This window comes from Athene noctua, chromosome 3 (genome assembly GCF_965140245.1).
Source record: "Athene noctua chromosome 3, bAthNoc1.hap1.1, whole genome shotgun sequence".
Classification (NCBI taxonomy): Eukaryota; Metazoa; Chordata; class Aves; order Strigiformes; family Strigidae; genus Athene; species Athene noctua.
Window position 1 is genome coordinate 9,866,490 of NC_134039.1, and position 17,711 is coordinate 9,884,200.

Below are 17,711 nucleotides of genomic sequence, written 5' to 3' on the forward strand. Positions count from 1 at the left end.
CTAAACAGTAACCGTTGGCAAGGAAACACATATGGAGCTGTAAATTATTTATTAGGAGTAAATTTATCAGGTCCTCATTCTGAGAATGTTTATATATGGCTTATTCAGGCAGAAAAAAGAAATGTGCAGTTCGGGGTTTGGTATTGACTGATGGCTTCAAATACTCAGTGATAGGCATTTTCTAGAAATGGAGTGATAATCTTATCTGTACTTCCCCAGTATTTATATTTCATTCAGTGGATTACAAAGCACTTACAAAATCGTCAGCTTGATTTTAAGAATGAGAAAATGAAAGGAATCCCTTTGTTCTTAGGTGCAATGTGCAATTAAATGCATGTTTCTGAAGAAGCCGGTGAGCTATACATTATGGTACACACAAACATGTCATAGTAATGTGAAGGAAAAAATAAGATGTTGTAAAAATAGATCCCTGTATAGCAACTTAAGCAATACTTTTAGAACAGGAAATAGAGGACAAGAAATCTATTAGAAACTATTGTCTGACCTAAAAGGGCCCAAAGCCATTTTACATGATACTACACAAACTTGCAAACCATTCTTAAATTTTAGCTAATTAAATGAAGGTCATGAAACAGTGTATGGAGACATAATCGGCTTCTTTTTAAGAGTTACAATAGAGTAAAAGTCTCTGGAAACTGAGTCGTGTTGCAGTGCAGCAGCTAGAAAACACAAGCATCTGGAAGCGGACATAAAATAACATGTTTTGAAGAGTTCTGCAGGTCCACAGGCCAGAGGTGCAGGGTGATGAGGGAGAGAAAGTGATCTGATCTGGGCTATATAATTATGTTTTTCAGGGACTTGGTGTGTGTGGTAATATTTCCTGCAAACTATTACTTAAAACACCTAAATGGAGCAAACACAAGTGAATAAAATGAGTTTTAAACAGTTATAAAACTGAACATGTGAATCTATGGTGTACAAGGAGTTTATCCAGCCAATTAATCAAACAGTACCTTGCCTTGCTTCCCAGATACACACCCAACAATCTAGAAGAAACCCCGAGTGTGAATGTTTCTCCTGGGACCTAGCCTGTCTGTGGAGGTCAACAGTGGGGCACAATCCTAGAGCCAAACCAAGACATTGCAGCCTCCCAGGGCAGAAGAGCATTACTTGCTTTCTTACCTTGTTCATGGTGCCATGTTCTTTAAAGAAATAATGTGGCAATGAAATTGGGGTTTCTGCAGCATGTACAAGCCTCTCCTTTGCATTCATGTGCCAGCTGCTAACAGTTCGCCTTAAAATTTACTCTGTTTTCCTTTGAACTGCCTGCACTTGGTGACTTCCACCCTCCAGCTCAAGGTAACCTGGAGCTGTCGCCTCTGCTTGCTTGCTTCTGGGGGCTGGGTACAGCTGCTGCCCCCGCTGTGCAGTGACAGAGCAGCCTCTCGCTGGCATTTTCATCCCATCAGGAGGATATCATTGTTCATAATGTTAACACAGCTGGAGGTGGGCAGGGTCAAACAGGCAGCAGGGCTAAGGCAGCCCCAAAGCACCCAAAGAGCTGATGAGTTAGAAAGTCCTTTGTGGGAAGAGATTTGCAGTGGCTTTAGGCATCTGGCTTTGGTGGTCTTCAAAAAAGCCTTCTGGTGATGCCTTCTTCTTTTCACTAGTTTTAAAAGGGCAGAGGATGCTAGTTTTTGGTTCATTGTAGGTATGAATTTACTAGAAGAAATAACAGCAGGGCGAGGATGTAGCTGCTGCCATTCGCCCATAGCTCAGAGTTTGGCCTGATGAGGACCACATGTCCCCAGGCACTGCAGCTCTCCCCGGTGCCTAAATCCCCAAAACTGCACGCAGGGAGATGGAGAGAAACTGCTGCTCAGTGCAGCAGCCAGGGAGTTAGTGCTTCTTGCTGGCCGATCCGAATCGTGTGTCCCTGCCCCATGCCCCAACCTACCCCCAAGGACACTCTGTCACACAGCCTGGCAGGGTGGAGGGGGCCTCCTTGTTCACAGTAGGGTTGTGGCAGCTCCTGGGCTGGGAATTGCACCTAAAAGAGATGTCTAGCAGAGGCTGACGTAAACTGTATGATCAACCCCAAAGTGATAGAAGGAGAGAAAAATGCAAGTATAATAGTAACATAATCCTACTAACTGCACTTTCTCTTGGGCTGGTAAGAGGACACCAATCAGACTAACCACTAAAAACCCATGAGGGTTTCATATATACAGAGTAAGCATATGTAATTGGGATTTACCTTGCTGGAATTCTCACCAACTGCACATACATTTGCTTTAAGAGACCTAATTATTTCTCTATCTACAGTACAAAGAGACAGATTTTTAAGTGGGATAAACCTGACAATTTTAATGAGTGTGAACTTCATGGAATTTATAGTCCGCACTTAAACAATAAATTACCTCTGGTTTATCATAGCTAACAGTAAATATGAAACATACACCTCCTGAAGCGAGGGAAATAAAAGTCCATTTCCCCACTCCTCCCAATTTAGGAAGTTTTTTTGACTTGATGCCTTAGTTCCATTTAAGTGCCAAGAACATGAAGTAATGTTGGCTTCTATTAATCTTGTTTTGGGGGGCATGACAGTTTTAATGGGAAAAGCTGATAAACATCAGTCTCTGAGTATGGGAGTGGACTGTAACATAAATACTCTTTTCCTGAATGGTCAAAATGAAAACATGAATGCCCAAGTCTGAGAGTTTCTTAGTGTGAACAATGGTATGTGTATCCCTATATATATATTCATGCACATCCACATGCATTTTATACATTCCATGGTGTTAAGGGAATGTATTTTCTTAAGGAATCACACTGTGCAGTGTTTGTCCTTGTCTTAGCTGCATCCTGAACTAAAATAAAACTCAATGACCAGCACGAATTTTTAACACTGAAATGATCCCATTCTTCCCCTGATTGACAGGGCACACTTCATAAGGCTTAAAACCAACTTCCTGCAAGCCAGGCAGGGTGACTTGATAAGAAAACGGAATTTAGGGCAATTAAGTGCAATCTGAGCCATGAGAATATATTTGCAGACTGTAATTGTACACCAGCTGTTTTCAATGACATTCCAGCCATACAATGAAGATTTTACAAACCACATTTATTTAAGGGTTGAATTTTCTGCTGTGGATTGATAATATGCTGTTTGAGGGACCGAGTGAATTCAAACTATGAATGGACATGGTGAGATGAATTAACATTAATGAACAGGAATCAGCTGCTCTTTGAGCAGGATATTATGAGTCCATGTTGTCAGTGGAACACCTGCAGAAGCAGAACGTCAAAATAGGAGAGGGTGAATATTTGCTCTATGACCTGAAAAATGTTGTGAAAATGATTTTTTAAAAAAATTTTATATTTCTGACATGAGATTACCTAATATCTATATCTATTTATAAAGTGTGAATATGTATATATATATTTCTGTTACAGGGTAAAGAAAGAAAATTGGGAACTTCTGTCCATACTTCACTGACTTTGTTCATTTTGGTCTCGACTGTGACATTTTTAGGTGTAGCTCTAGGAGTTTAGATAGTAGAGATAAAGACGTTATGTCTCCCAAGAGTGCACTAGACACTGCAATTAAAGAGGTATTAGAGGCACTGATGATACACATTTTAGAAAGCCAGGAGTGAATGATGCTTTCCATTCACTTTGTGCTTTCTTGAATTTTCTCTTGAAAATTCCTGCAATTTAATTTCTTTCTAGTAGAAGAGACATAAATATGATGAAGAAAACCCAGAGAAAACTCCTGTCTCTTATAGCTATAATACCTTTTTTATGCCTGTGCTTTATGTCTTTTATGTATGTCTTATGTCGATAGTGGGCACTAATAAAAGTATCTCTGGGAAACAGAAGCATTTGGGTTTTAAACAAGGTAAAAATGAGATGTGTTGCCTTGTGCTAGAGAAACAAAGGAAATGCAAAGGTTGTGGGAGTATTTAGTGTTGCTATCCTCAGCCTTTGTTTTGTAAGAACAAGAGCAGAGAATTGAAGTAAACAAAATATTTGGACCTGATCCTGCAATTCCTACATGGGCAAAAATCCCAACAGTCTCGAGGGAAGTTTTGTTTGTGTTGGGAAAGCCGGATTTGGTCCCATTGTTTCCAGTTAGGAACCAGACTTGTGTTTATTATCTCGTGATAGACATCTCGTGTGCTTAACAGCTCTGATTCCTCAGCCAGAGTCCCTGAATCTGGAAGAGTTAGCAAGTGCCTCACTTTCCTCCTCCTTCAAGTGTAGCTAAGTTCCAGGTGATTTCAAAAATCACTTTCTTCTGTAATGCTTAGTTTCCTGTGATACTCTTGCCTCACTCCTCCTGTTGGGTTTAAAGGTCTTGGCTTTCAGATTGCATGTGTGTGATAAGAACAGTAGTATTTTCTGCTTGCTTTCCTTTGGTATTAATGATTATACAAGATGAAGAGCAGTCAGTGGACAGCAGGCCCAGTGCCTCCCAGTATGAGATTGTCTTTGCAAGCATATGCAATTCATCCAGGATAAAATTACTAACTGATGGTTCTGCAGTCAGTGACCTGTCTGTGAATGGAACCAAAGCATCCTTGTTCCTAATCAAGAGTAGAGGGGATCCTAATCAAGAGAGAAGGGACCCTTCTCCTTCTCTGGAGGATCTTTAGAGAGAAAAGTCAAAAAATCATAGAATAATGGGTTGGCTAGGGAACTTGAGAGATTATCCATGTTGAGATCCCTGTCCTACAGCAGGGTAAAATATAGTCAAGTTGTTCCTGATAAAGGATTTTCTTTTGCATTAAGATATTGTTAGTACTACAGATGCCTTGTGCAATTCTATTTGCAGATTGCTGATTTTGGACTCTCTAACCTTTATCACAAAGACAAGTTTCTGCAGACCTTTTGTGGAAGCCCACTGTATGCTTCCCCTGAAATAGTTAATGGACGACCTTACAGAGGCCCAGAGGTAAGAAGGGTCAGCTTTTCCATGGTGGTATGGGAATGTCTTCGATGATAATTTTCTTGAGGGTTATTCTTAATGCTAGTGTTACTGCACATGTGGGTTCGCTTGGGTCTCTCCCATATTTAAAGTTCTCAAGCTGCCTTCATTTGCTTTCATTTGCTTTGCCTGTGGTTAGTCAGATGTTAGATACCGGTTTGCCCATGTAGGTGCATCTGTTTGTGATGTTGCTCTTGTGGTGCTAATGGCAGGGAAAAGGGTGGGGATCAGCTTTCCTGGACTTCACATGCATTGTCTCTGTATTTCAGGTTGACAGCTGGGCCCTTGGTGTATTGCTTTACACTCTGGTTTATGGAACGATGCCCTTTGATGGCTTCGATCACAAAAATCTCATCAGGCAGATCAGCAGTGGAGAATATCGTGAGCCAACACAGACCTCAGGTATAAAAAGGGTTGAGCTGACAGGAGTTCAGAATGGAGAATTTGCCTGGCCTCTTCCAACATGTTTTGGTGTCATATTAGAATGATGAAGAAAAAAAACAAAAAAACCTCATTCCGCTACTGACTTCATCTGCTATCAATTCCCATCTGGGTGCAGCATTTACCAAAAGCCCTTTTGAAGTTAAAGTTTTCTAGCCCATAGATTTTATTCCCTTGGGGAAGCTGTAACAGGCTCTTTTAACTAGGTCTATGACAGTGGAAGGTCTGTTAGCTATTGCAAGTGGAATTGTTCAGACAAGCTGTAAAGGGATACAACATACCGGTACAGATCAGTCCTCTACATTGTGGTATGTCACAAGCAGAGATAAGATGAATGGTCAGAGCGGTGCAGTCTCTTATCCAAGAAGGCAGGCCAAAATCTGAATTAATGCCACTATGTTTGCATTTACTTCTACTTAGATGATAACACATTAAGCAGTCACCTGACATAAAAGCATCAATCAAGTCCAGGTAATTGATTATAATGACTCCTTCAAGCCTTAAACATCGATGTATATATTAGATTTAACTGAATATTTATCTTATGTCATTTGTTTGCCATACCTTCCAATTTTCTGCCTTCTTGCTCTCTATGAAAATATACCTTTAAAATATACAGAAGAGTACACTGTTTATGGAAAAAGTAAATACAAAAGCAATAATGTGTAGATCATTTAAAATATCCCAAGTCCCCTTTGTTTTCTTCTTGTAATTATTAGAGTTGATAGGTTGGTGACTTCTTTCAGTAATATGGAACTCTTCACTGACTAATGCAGTACAAATATTAATTTCTTTGATAACCCAGTGTATATTTCCCAGGGTGAATCATATTCTTCTGATGGCCAGACTGATGAGTGATGGCCAAAGTCTTGCCCCCTTTCACTTCTCCTGTTGTATAATAAGAAGCATTATTTTTGCTTATTTGATTGGCTTCACGCTTCCATTTTAAACTGCCAAAATTAAGAATGCCCATATTCTAAATATTTTATATTCCATTTTTTGTCTATAGATGCTCGTGGTCTTATCAGATGGATGCTGATGGTGAACCCTGAACGCCGAGCAACCATTGAAGACATCGCCAACCACTGGTGGGTTAACTGGGGCTACAAGAGTAGTGTTTGTGACTGTGATGCCATGAGGGACTCTGAGTCCCCGTTGCTGGCAAGGTTCATTGATTGGCATCACCGTTCTACCGGTCTCCAACCAGAAACTGATACCAAAATGAAGTGCCTTTCTAAGCCCAAAGGTCCTGAAGTCACACTAGAGAGACAAAGGTCTCTGAAAAAATCAAAAAAGGAAAATGACATTGCACAGTCCATCCAGGAAGGAGGAGCTGAAAACGCATCCAAACCCACCTCTAAGAGACCCAAAGGCATCCTGAAGAAAAGGAGCAACAGTGAACATCGATCTCATAGTGCAGGTTTCATTGAAGGAGTGGTCAGCCCAGTGTTACCCTCTGCTTTTAAGCTGGAGCAAGAGTTGTGTAGGACTGGTGTAGCCATTAAAAGTGTTGTGGAGGGAGAGGTAGCAGGCAAATATGGCACTAAGCAGTCTTCACTAATGCCAAAAAAAGGAATCTTAAAGAAGACTCAGCAGAGGGAGTCTGGCTATTACTCCTCTCCAGAGCGAAGCGAATCTTCTGAACTCTTGGACAATAATGATGAGACAGTAAGCAGTGACACTTCTCCAGGGGTCACAGAGCCATCCAGAAATGGGTCTTACAGCCATTCCTGCAGGCGTAAGGGCATCTTGAAACATAACAGCAAGTATTCTACCAGCAGCACTGAATCTGCTTTGATTAGCCCTGACACACCAACGCTGGAGGCCATGGAAGAAGCAGTCCTGCCTGGGGATGCGTTACCTCGAAGTTACAGTCGCCCTTCCAGCGTGATTAGTGATGACAGTATTTTGTCCAGTGACTCATTTGATTTGCTGGATTTGCAAGAGAACAGGCCAAACAGACAGAGGATACGGAGCTGTGTCTCTGCTGAAAATTTCCTCCAGATCCAAGACTTCGAAGGACTTCAGAACCGCCCGCGGCCACAGTATCTAAAACGTTACCGCAACCGTCTGGGGGACAGCAGTTTTTCCCTCCTCACAGACATGGATGATGTGACTCAGGTCTATAAAAAAGCCCTAGAGATCTGCAACAAGCTCAACTAGCAGAGGGAAGATGGAAAGGGAGGGATGGGAGTTTTCTGTATACCTTTATGATGGAGTAAGCCAGGTCACTGATTTGCTGACAATGGTAGGTTGTGCTTCAAAGGAGCCAAATGTACCTACTTAGCTGAATTCCTAGTAAAGTAGCCCCAAAGCCATCTCACACTTCTCTGATATTGTGTCCTCAAAATATTACCTACCTGACCAGAGAAAAACCTTTGGTTTTTACATGGTGAAATACATGATGAAAGCACATCAAGATCTAGCAGACGGAAGCATCACAATTTGATGGCTCAAAGTCAAAGCTAGACAGAATTAAAACTGGAAGTGAAGGACACATGTTTTGAGATGTTTGTAATTAATATTAATTAGCTTTATCCAGAGATGAGCTGTATTCTTTAAGTCAAATTTGGATGCCTTTTAGAAAGAGAGCCTTTATTTCCCCCTGAAGTAATTCATCTGGATACAGTCATTGCACATTGGAAATCTTTGGCTTGCATTATGCAGGAGGCCAGGCTAGGTGGTCACCATGGTCCCTCCCACCAGGGTGACCTGAGAGGTTCTGAGTGCATTCTGGGACAATAATTTGAGAGACTCACCCCAGAGTCACCTCACGAGGAATATGTGGACAAGCGGTGGAGCAGGAATTCTGATCTGGCCCCTGCTGAGGGAGCCATTGCTTTTTGGTGAGCAGGAGGCCCTAAAATTGTTCCCAACTACTGCTCCTACCAGTGAAAAGAGAGTCACAGAAACGATAATGGGAACTGGAAGGGATGGATGTTATCACCAGCTAAATGACCTTTTAAGGCCTTTCAGCCTGAGTGTTAAATTTGTGACTCTTTCAAGATGGCCAGCCAGATGAATGCCCAGACAGAGGTCTAACACAGGGTCTCAAGTGTCAGCTGACCCTTCAATCTAGAGTTCAGTCACTGTCAGCAAATGGTGCCACCTTGTTGTTAGCTTGTAGTATTTGAGGGTGACAGGTAGTTTGCGATCAGAATGTTAGGTAGGGAAAAGGTTGTAGCATGTAGGAAATGGATAGAGGTCGGAAAGCTAGTGGGAAGATGCCTTTCTCCAAATGAAAATGTTTCTAGGTAGATAGTAATGGAGCAGAAAGAATTGAGCGATGAAATGATAATGGTAGATTTGGTAACAGTTAGCATAAAATTGGGGGCCTCTATGTAGTGTAGCTGGTACTGCGTGTGCAATGATACCAGTTTGAAAAAAAAAGAGAAGGATATGTGTTTGTGTTCTCAGACATATCAAGCTATCCAGACTGAAGGCTTCAACTCCCATAAAGGTATCACATGGGGTCTACTGGATTACCTGAATGTAAGCCTATGTCAGAAAGGCACTGTGTGTTTGACAGGCCTGGGCAAACTGGAATCTTAAGGACCGTTTCAGTCTCATTTCCGTGAGCACATAGCCCCTGGCTTTCTCGGAGGTGCACTGGTGCGAATAAGTGGCAGGTTTCAGCCTATGATGTCAGATGATCCACAGCTGCAAAACTTAACGTCTACACTCATACCCAGAGCAGAGGAGCATGGGGCAAGCTCTGTTCTCACTCCTGCCCTGTAACTAGAACTGAAAGCAGAATTTGGCCCACTGTGTCCCAAATCATAGAGACTGCATGGAAATGGCATAGGGTTCTGGGGATTCCCTGGGAATTGGGGATAACCCTATAAATCGTTGGCATCTGGGTCAGGGAGCTATTTCACTTGCGGATTCTTTATTTGGTGTATCAAGGTACTTAAGTCTGCCGGTTCCTCCTAAAATTCAACTGTGCTGCCTAGCATAAAGAAGGATGAGCTTGAATTTCCTAAATTTGTTAATCTGCCTCTATGGAGAATCTTTACTTATTGTGAAACACTGGACCAAATTTGGCCCTGGAGTAAACGGCATCAGTACCATGAAATCTGTGAGATGTGCTCTCAGGCGGTCAAGTGAAATTTGGCTCACTACGTTTGCTCAGGAAGGGCAAGTGCAGGTCATTTCTCTACAGATGTGTACCTCTCTGTACTTGATTCAGATGTCCCATCTTCTCACAGGCCCTGCATGCGCTCTTTTAGCCCACCCCAAATCAACACGCCGTTTTGCAGTGTATTAACAGGTTTGCTGTGGTGCATTTTAAAATGACACAGTCTCCATGGCCTTTCTGAAACAAGGATGGATGTGCTTTGCAGCCACGGCTTTTAACTCATGCCCCGGAGCATAAGAGCCCGATCCTCAGCTGGTGTAAATCAGCACTGTTCCATTGACATGATGGAGCATTACTTTGGTGGGGTTACGCTCGCTGACACCTTCCCTGCAGATCTGGTGCTAAACCTCGAAGGGATTTATAGAAGTTTCAGGAGGAAGGGAAGGGAGTTCAGCCGGCCGTGGCAGGGAAGTGAGGAGCATCCCGAAGGCTCATATCTCCCGAGGCTTTTGCCCAGGTCTGCTTCCTTGTGTACAAATGTGAATGAGTGAGTGACTGCTTGCTGCCAAACTGGAAATGTTATGTAGGGATTTACTGGCATGTTACTGGCATGTTACATGTTTACTGGCATGTTATCATTCCTAGAAGAGAAGAAAAAAAAAAACTTGACTGCACATTGTTATTATTAGTGTTGTGATTTTTATTTAATTTTTTTTGTAATACAAAGTTGACTTTTTTATTTGAATTTGTCTTTTTTTTTATTTATTGGTCTGAAAGCCATTTCAAAGGTATAATAATATATTTGGTGTAATTTAATTGGTGCAACATTATTTTACAGCTCCGGCCAAAATTGTTTGGTGTTATTTTTTTGGTTTTTTTTTGTTTTTTCTCCCAATCCTTGGTTGGTTTGAGCTCTACGAGGCACACAGGGGAAAACGCTGGATAATCACCCAAAGTGTTTGTATTTTTAATCTGATACTGTTTTTTATTAAATAAAATGAAATTAATGTAACTGTGAAGAGTCTTTCTCTCTCCCTTTTCTTTTTCACTGTACATCAGCATAAGCTGAGGCCAAACAGTAATGAACTCGTCATGCAGAAATACAGCAGCATCTCAGCACATTGTACCAAGTTGTTTATGCAAAGCTTCTTGGCTCGTTTGTGCATTTGAATATCATGTGGGTGGCCACAGAGACTCCTGTGCTACGAAGCGTTTGGCACTGCATAACACACAAAGCTTTCAGCTATAGAAATATTTGCTGGAGGAGAATATCTGACTGGGGTTTCTCTGCTGGAGATGAATGAGGTTTGTGGGCCAGGTGTGCTGCAGGGGAGACAGAGCAGTCTGTCTGACCAGACAGGGCACAACTCATTTGTAGCCCAGAGACAGATGGTCATGGTCCTTTCCCCTCTCTGGTGGGGAGAGGGACCGTTTGTTGACAATGTTAGTGCTCCTATTGGTATAATTTAGGGGTTATTTGGGCAAAAAAGACTGGTGGCCGTCCGCTGCTGTCAAATATGATTTTGGTCTGATGGCTTTGAGCAGCCCGCATAATCAGCTGGTGTGAGGGAAAAAGGGAGTCAGTTTTCATTTTTTTGGAGTCCCCTTGATAACCAGAAGGCTTTAGATTGTTTTTCTTGGAAAACAGGTGGTCATCGTAAGGGAAACTGGGTGTTAGGTATGCTGTGTGTGCTGGGGACTTGTTAAAATAAGGGAAATGGTTGGCAATGTCCTAATGTTGGCTCTGAGTAAGACACCATTAAACTTTACCCTTGATGCAGCCAGCCAAGATACCTGTGGTGTATATTCTACTTTTTAAATTACAGGCGGTTTGGATTAGGATCCAAGGTTTGGATGTCATGCAAAAAAAGGCTTTAATTTTTCTAATTCGTTTTCTCTCTCTTGAGCTTTTTAAAGCAAGAAGCTGTGGGTAGAGATGCTAGATTTATTCATTATGACCACTTAAAAACCAGTGGAAGTAAAGGGAAAAAGCCAGTGTTGCAGGAAGGCAAACAGCCGTTAATACATTACAAAGAGAATACTTGCTGTATGCTAGTTGAGTCAGAAATTGTAAGGTCTGTATTCTTGTCTATGGTCTATGTGTTATGTCTAAGGTCTATGTGTTCTTGTACCTGAGGTGAATAAGGTCTAACTGTGTGGGTGCTGGGTGGTGGAAAATGTAATGCAAGTCTCCCCTGTAATAGCAATTATGAAACAACTACTTTTTTTTTTTTTTTTTTAATACACTTGGAAAAAAAGTGAAGTTGAGGACAAACCATTTTGTTTTAAAAATAATGACTTTTAGAAAGAAAGTTCTGGATGGCTAGGTATGGTGCGTGTATGTGGCAAGTACTGAGAGGTAATTATGTACATGTTTGTACAGCTCTAAGAGCACATGTTTCTGGGGTGGGGTGGACAGGTGGGCGTCTTAATTTTCCTATTAATTAAAGGAGATAAGTGTACAGGGATATGCCTTAGCTGAAGTTACATAGTAAGTCTGTAGCCAGACCTGGTCTTCTTTCATGCTTGCTCCATGGGGATTTCAATGTTTCTCAGGAATTGTTGAAGTTTTATGGATCAGGCAAGACAGGAACAAGGAAGCAAGACAGGAGCTCTGGGAGCTACACAGTCAAGTGACAAAAGCAGTAGAAGGGTTTTTATACAGCCACAAATAGTCTTGTCCATTATAACCCTTCCTTTAGAAGGCAACAATCTCAATTTCTGATCCTGCAAAGCCTGCGCATGTGCCTAAAGTGATAATGTCAGGGAACCCTCTCACTTCTGTGGTAGGCTTGCTGAAGTCCAGGGGCCAGCCCAAGTGAGTGGCGCTGCCTGATGCTGAGCGACGCTCCCATTTATCAGTGGAGCACTTGGAGGCCAGCACAAAAACTTGCAGGAGAGCCTGACACTGATCCTAAAACTCACCAGCCCCAAGTCACTGGTGCAGAGGGAGAGGACTTGTGCCGACATAGCGAGAGGCAGCTCTCTTCCAGTGCTGTCACAGCCTCTGAGGTGGTACCCACATCCACCTTGTAGCACTGGCAAGAGAAGCAAAATTCAGTGCTAGGTGGTCAGCACAATTTCTAGCCATAGAAGTTTGCGTTTTATTTGTAGTTGTGTCTCTTCTCACAGAAGAGATGGGTCTCCATTAAGAGACTTCAGGGGCTGTAAAGGTAAGGCACTACACTGAGGTGAAGAGATGGCATTTTTAGTTACTGCAGACAAACGTATTTACAGGCAAATTTGCTAGTGATTCCATAAGCATGTGCAATAATAAGCTTTGCAACACCAGAGCCTCAGTTATAGCTGCAGGGTAAGTCATAACCAGTCCAATGAAGGGAGAAGACCAATGCTCATGTAAATTTGGTGTATATGAGAAGTTTATTAGTTAAGCATTTATCTCAGTGATTCACATCTCATTTTAATGAGATGCTTCTGGAGACAAAGCTGCAGGAATGCTTTTGTGGAGCCAATAGAAACTCTGGTGTTTGCTAGCATCAGCCCAGGCTCTCCAGTACCTGTCCCAGGGTTACTGGTTTCAGGGTTTCAGCTGAAAGTTTTACCATGGAAGAGAACAAGTCGTTTCCCCTGGATTAATGGTATTTAGTATTAAAGTAGGGCATTATTATTATTATTATTATTATTATTATTATTATTATTATTATCTGTTGGAGCTGTCTTTTTTTTCCTCCTTGCCAAACTAAGACATCTTTCTCATAAAAGACTGAGTAATTTGGCTGGAGAAGCAGCTCTTTTGGCTAGATGATGTGAGCATTTTGTTTCTGGCTGTCTCTTGCTAGACCTTACCCCTGCCCCATATTTCCTGGAATTTCATCAGCGCAGAAAACGCTTTGATTTGCGTATCATCTGGCTGTACAGAGCACTGCACTTCTAAAAGACATTGGATGTATTTGCACTGATGCTTAATTGTTCCTTGGAAAAGCATTTTACAAGACAATTTTATGCATCAGAAGAAGTCTCCTCGCCCCAACTCATATGCTGGGCTCAGAGCTCACACTGAGAAGCAGCGCACCAGGCCCAGGACCAGGAAGGGATTAGACAGCTGACAGCCATCAAAATAAGAAAATCAGCTGTGGGTGTTGGCCACAGGTTCACTTGCAGTTCAGGACATCACTCTACTTTATTCAGCAAAGCAGCTCTACTGCCATTGTGAAGTCAGGGATTTTTGACACTGAGCACCTCTGAAAACTCAGTCTTGAGCTTTCTCACAATGCACACCTAGCACTGAAGCCTTTGCTGTCAGAGACCATGTGCAAATGTTGGTGTCAGCCTGCCTTGATGTTTTACTTTTGCCCTTTCCCCACTCACCTTATTGTATTTATTTAACACAAATAATGTCCCTCACTCTCTCATGTAGTCCAAATCTTGTTCACTGTCCTGGTTAGATTTGCTCCAGAGACTGAGTAATACCCTGTCAGAACGGCAGGTTGAACTTTGTTCACGAGGTGCTTTTGCAGCACTAACCCTGGCCGTGGCATCGCCTCTGCTTTGGAGGCCATTTGGTCATCTTGTGCAGCAGGAGCGGCGGCTCTGGTGCCTTGCAGCAGGTAACTTTTCTTCTTGGATGCAGAAACTGTGAATGGGACCTTGAGCTAATAGTAGGGCGTGCTCTGAAAGAGACACCATGCCGGGGAACAATTAAAAAGCTGGGCTGTCAGGACAATTGGGTTAGACCAACTGAATATAAATCCCTGGAAGCTGGTGGTGAGATTATACCCTACCCAACAGGAATCCACTTAGAAAACTGTGCTTCTTTCATAGGCTGGGGAGATACTATTGCACTTAGAAATAAAAGCAAGGAACAGCTGTAGAGGAACTGACTGAAAAAACGGGGAGGAGGGAGAGTTTGTCTTGTGGGTCTGCAGTGATAGAGTTTATTAACAGAGTCCTTCAAATTTCAGCCTTGGAGATAATAGGACAAGGCATACTTTAAATAGAACCAAAGAGAAAACAAATTCAAAACAGATGTTAGGAAATATGTAAATATATGTTTATATTTACATATAAAGCCCTAGCTGCCTGCCAGGCGAGTTTGCTAGGACCAGTGTGTGTGTCATCATCCCAACTGCACTGGGAATTATCAAAAATATTTCTTTAAATGTTCCTTCAAACTCTGTTGTTCTCTTTAGCTGCACGTCCCTGAGCTTGACAGTTTAATCAGAAGATTTCTTGAGGGATCTGCTGCCTGAGAAGAGAGGTTTGCTAAATTCCCATACAACTCTGTGCCACAAGGAATGTTCGGTCAGCTCTGCCCCTTAGAAACCCCAAGGTAGTTAATCCCCTCGTGCTCTCAGGAAAAATTTGTGTCAGAGTGGAAAGAGGCAATGGGTAATGGTCGAGTGCTAGATCCCCAGATAGTGCAAACTGAAGTTGATCCAATCCAGATGAGCATCCAGCCTTAAAAAATTCATATAATTGTGAAATTCTAGTTGGATCCAGTGGGGATGGATTCAGGTCCCACATGTTCACCATTTGATTTCCCCATATAAAAAGTTCTGGATTTTTCAAAGTAGCTTTAGAAATATCTGTTTCTGAGAAACCAGTTTGAGCTGGCTACACTGGAACTTTTGAAACTGATGGCCACCTTCTGCTCCCTGTGATCTCAGCCTGAGCCATGGTCACTTGGTGCTTACAAGAATGAGGCTTACTGGACCTCAGGCTTGACATTTCAAAATGGAGATACTCCAAGTAAATAACTGAAATCTTTCACCTTGCCTTAGCTGACAGGCGTCTTTCAAATCATTGACACATCAGGGTGTTGTATAAGTAAGTCCCTGCTTCCAAGATATTGGGGAAATTGCTCAATTCTTCAGCTGAAATAGGATTTATCATTAGTGGTGGTTTTTTAGGAAATAAAAATATTTAATTTATCAGGATTGGATGACTTGGAGTACTGCTTAGAGGACAGGGAGCCCCTTACCCTCAGCCCTCAGCCCCTCGCAAACAAGCCCAGAGCTTGTGTTACAGTTCAATAAATCTGTCATTTCCTAAGTGAAGTGAAGTGGTGCCAATGAAAAAATTTCTAACATGGTCTTAACCCAGTGTATCCCACCAGATCAGTGATAATAGCATGCAGATCGATTCATGTCTGGATGGGCATGGAAACTGCCCTCCTTCAACATTAATAGAGAAGGCACAAAAAGCCCAGATAAGTAGTACATGAACAAAGTCACCTGGTCTATGAAGCAGAGGCCATCATAGTTCCTTTTTACTAAAGCCAAAATGCTGTTTTCTGAAAATTCCAAAGGCACTGATCTGGCAATTACTTAGGTAGGTAAGTCTGGAAGAAAAAAACCTATTGACTATTAGAGAAAATGAGGCAGAATAGGGACTACATTTCACCTTGGTGAAAGAGCAGAGGGACAGTCTTTTCTTTCACTGGAGATAAGTGAGTAAATCCATTTCCTTCTGGTGTTCCGTTCTAAAATTGGAATGGAGTAGATAGCCAAGATTTATTGGAGCTGCCCTCATTACTTTTTCCATGGCAAGTACAAATGGTTAGGTTTGCTCACAAGATTTTCAAATTTGCAATTTGTCACCATTTGTAGCAGGACTGCAGTATTGCATGGGGGATAGGATTCTGCTTGATAAGAGGCAGAGGGAGAGCCCTTAGAGCCCCTCCAGGGATCTCTGGTACAAAGACAACTGCAGCATGAGAGAGGAATCAGAGACCATAATGTGCTTGAATGGGGCTGTCAGGGACAGCTTTTGTTAAAGTTTTGCCATGCAAAGAAAGGGAGATTTGCATATTTTCCCCTCTGACATAAACATGCCCTTCAACACCTGCAAAATCACCCCTGCCACAGAGGCCACCTTTAAAAATACTTCAAAAAATGCAAGTGTTGTGAGACAACCTGATTGCTTCAAAGAGCAGAAAAGCATTTTTTTTCAACACACTCACTAAACTTTAATTAAAACTGTACCCATTCCACCGTAAAGTTATCTGACTTTTCTTTTGCCAAAGCTGGTACTGCTGAGACAGGAATTCCCGTGTCTAGTTTATATGTCTTCCCCCCCCCTTAAAACATTTCTTCTGAAGAAACCCTGCCCAAAAGCTGAAGCAAGGTCCTCCAGTTACAGAAATGATGGTCAGGTCAGTCTGATAAATGAAACAAAAAATACATGGCTTATGACCAGTCATAGCTTGTCCACATAGCCTGCATTGAATATTTCATATCTGGTGCCAAGTTCCCAGAAATACTGTGAGGCCATATGGACTAACTGCTCACTGGTAGGAAATGTGTTTGGAAGCATCAGGAGACTCTAGATTAATTTAGTCTTCTGCTCTTGTATATATACTCCTCGCTCCTGGTAAACACTCAGAAAAAAATTTAGTTGGCTGATTTCTGAAAGGACAGTGAAAGCCTCAGAGATGCTACAATTAGCCTATCTACTGCAAAGTTCAAAAGAGAGATTTGATCTTTTACCACAAAAATATCCACACTCTCTTTCACATACATGTGAATAGAAAGCCTTTGTTCATTCCAAGCCAAGAAGAAATAAACTATTGTTGGAAGGTCATTTCAGCTTGCTTCGAGGGGTGGGGCAGAATTACAAAAAATAACCAAATGTGGTCTTCTTACCAGTGATTACAGATATTGTCTTTCAGCAGAACAGGCAAGTTTTTGTTAAGAGAGATCTATTCTTGTGTTGGACTAATTCACTGTAGGTTGAGGCTACAGTTTTATAAAATGTCTAGTGGTTTAAGATACAGTGCTTCCTGAGTGTCCCATTTGAGACACCCTAGCAAGATTTGCTTTTCAGAGAATTCATGGTTCCTATGAGGAGATGACAAACACTGGCACTCATTCTGCCTTGCAGATCTCGGTGGTTGATTTTTTGTCTGGTGCTTGTCAGCATTCAGAAAATTATGTGTCCAACTTGCTATTAGAATAGGAAAGACTTCCAGTAATCTGTTCTGTATTGATATTTGGAGGCTTTCCTTGGATTTCATACTTCACCTTAACATGTCTACCACCAGGTTGGCAGCAACCACATTAAGTCCATCTTCCAGCAAACCACCACCACTGTTATAAAGAAGAGTTTTGCCACAACTAATAAATTCATTTTAAAGGGAGGGTGGGGAGGAGGCACATGTGACAGTTCAAATATAACTCTGCCAGGATTTCCTATAGTTTAGTATTTTTATGAAATCTTCCCCTTTATCTCTCTCGTATGAGGCCTGATTCAGTAAATTACTCGTATAAATAACTTTCACAT

General features: G+C 41.9%; 1 protein-coding gene across 1 annotated transcript in view; it reads left to right on the top strand.

The window, feature by feature from the left end:
• NUAK1 (NUAK family kinase 1) overlaps nucleotides 1–10,482 on the top strand; it is a 48,781-nt gene extending 38,299 nt beyond the window's left edge. The window contains exons 5-7 of the mRNA XM_074901929.1: nucleotides 4,799–4,918; nucleotides 5,221–5,353; nucleotides 6,402–10,482. Of these exons, the coding sequence (XP_074758030.1) occupies nucleotides 4,799–4,918; nucleotides 5,221–5,353; nucleotides 6,402–7,555 (1,407 nt within the window). The 3' untranslated portion in view covers nucleotides 7,556–10,482. The remainder of the gene's footprint in view (nucleotides 1–4,798; nucleotides 4,919–5,220; nucleotides 5,354–6,401) is intronic.
• Nucleotides 10,483–17,711: the final 7,229 nt, after the last annotated feature.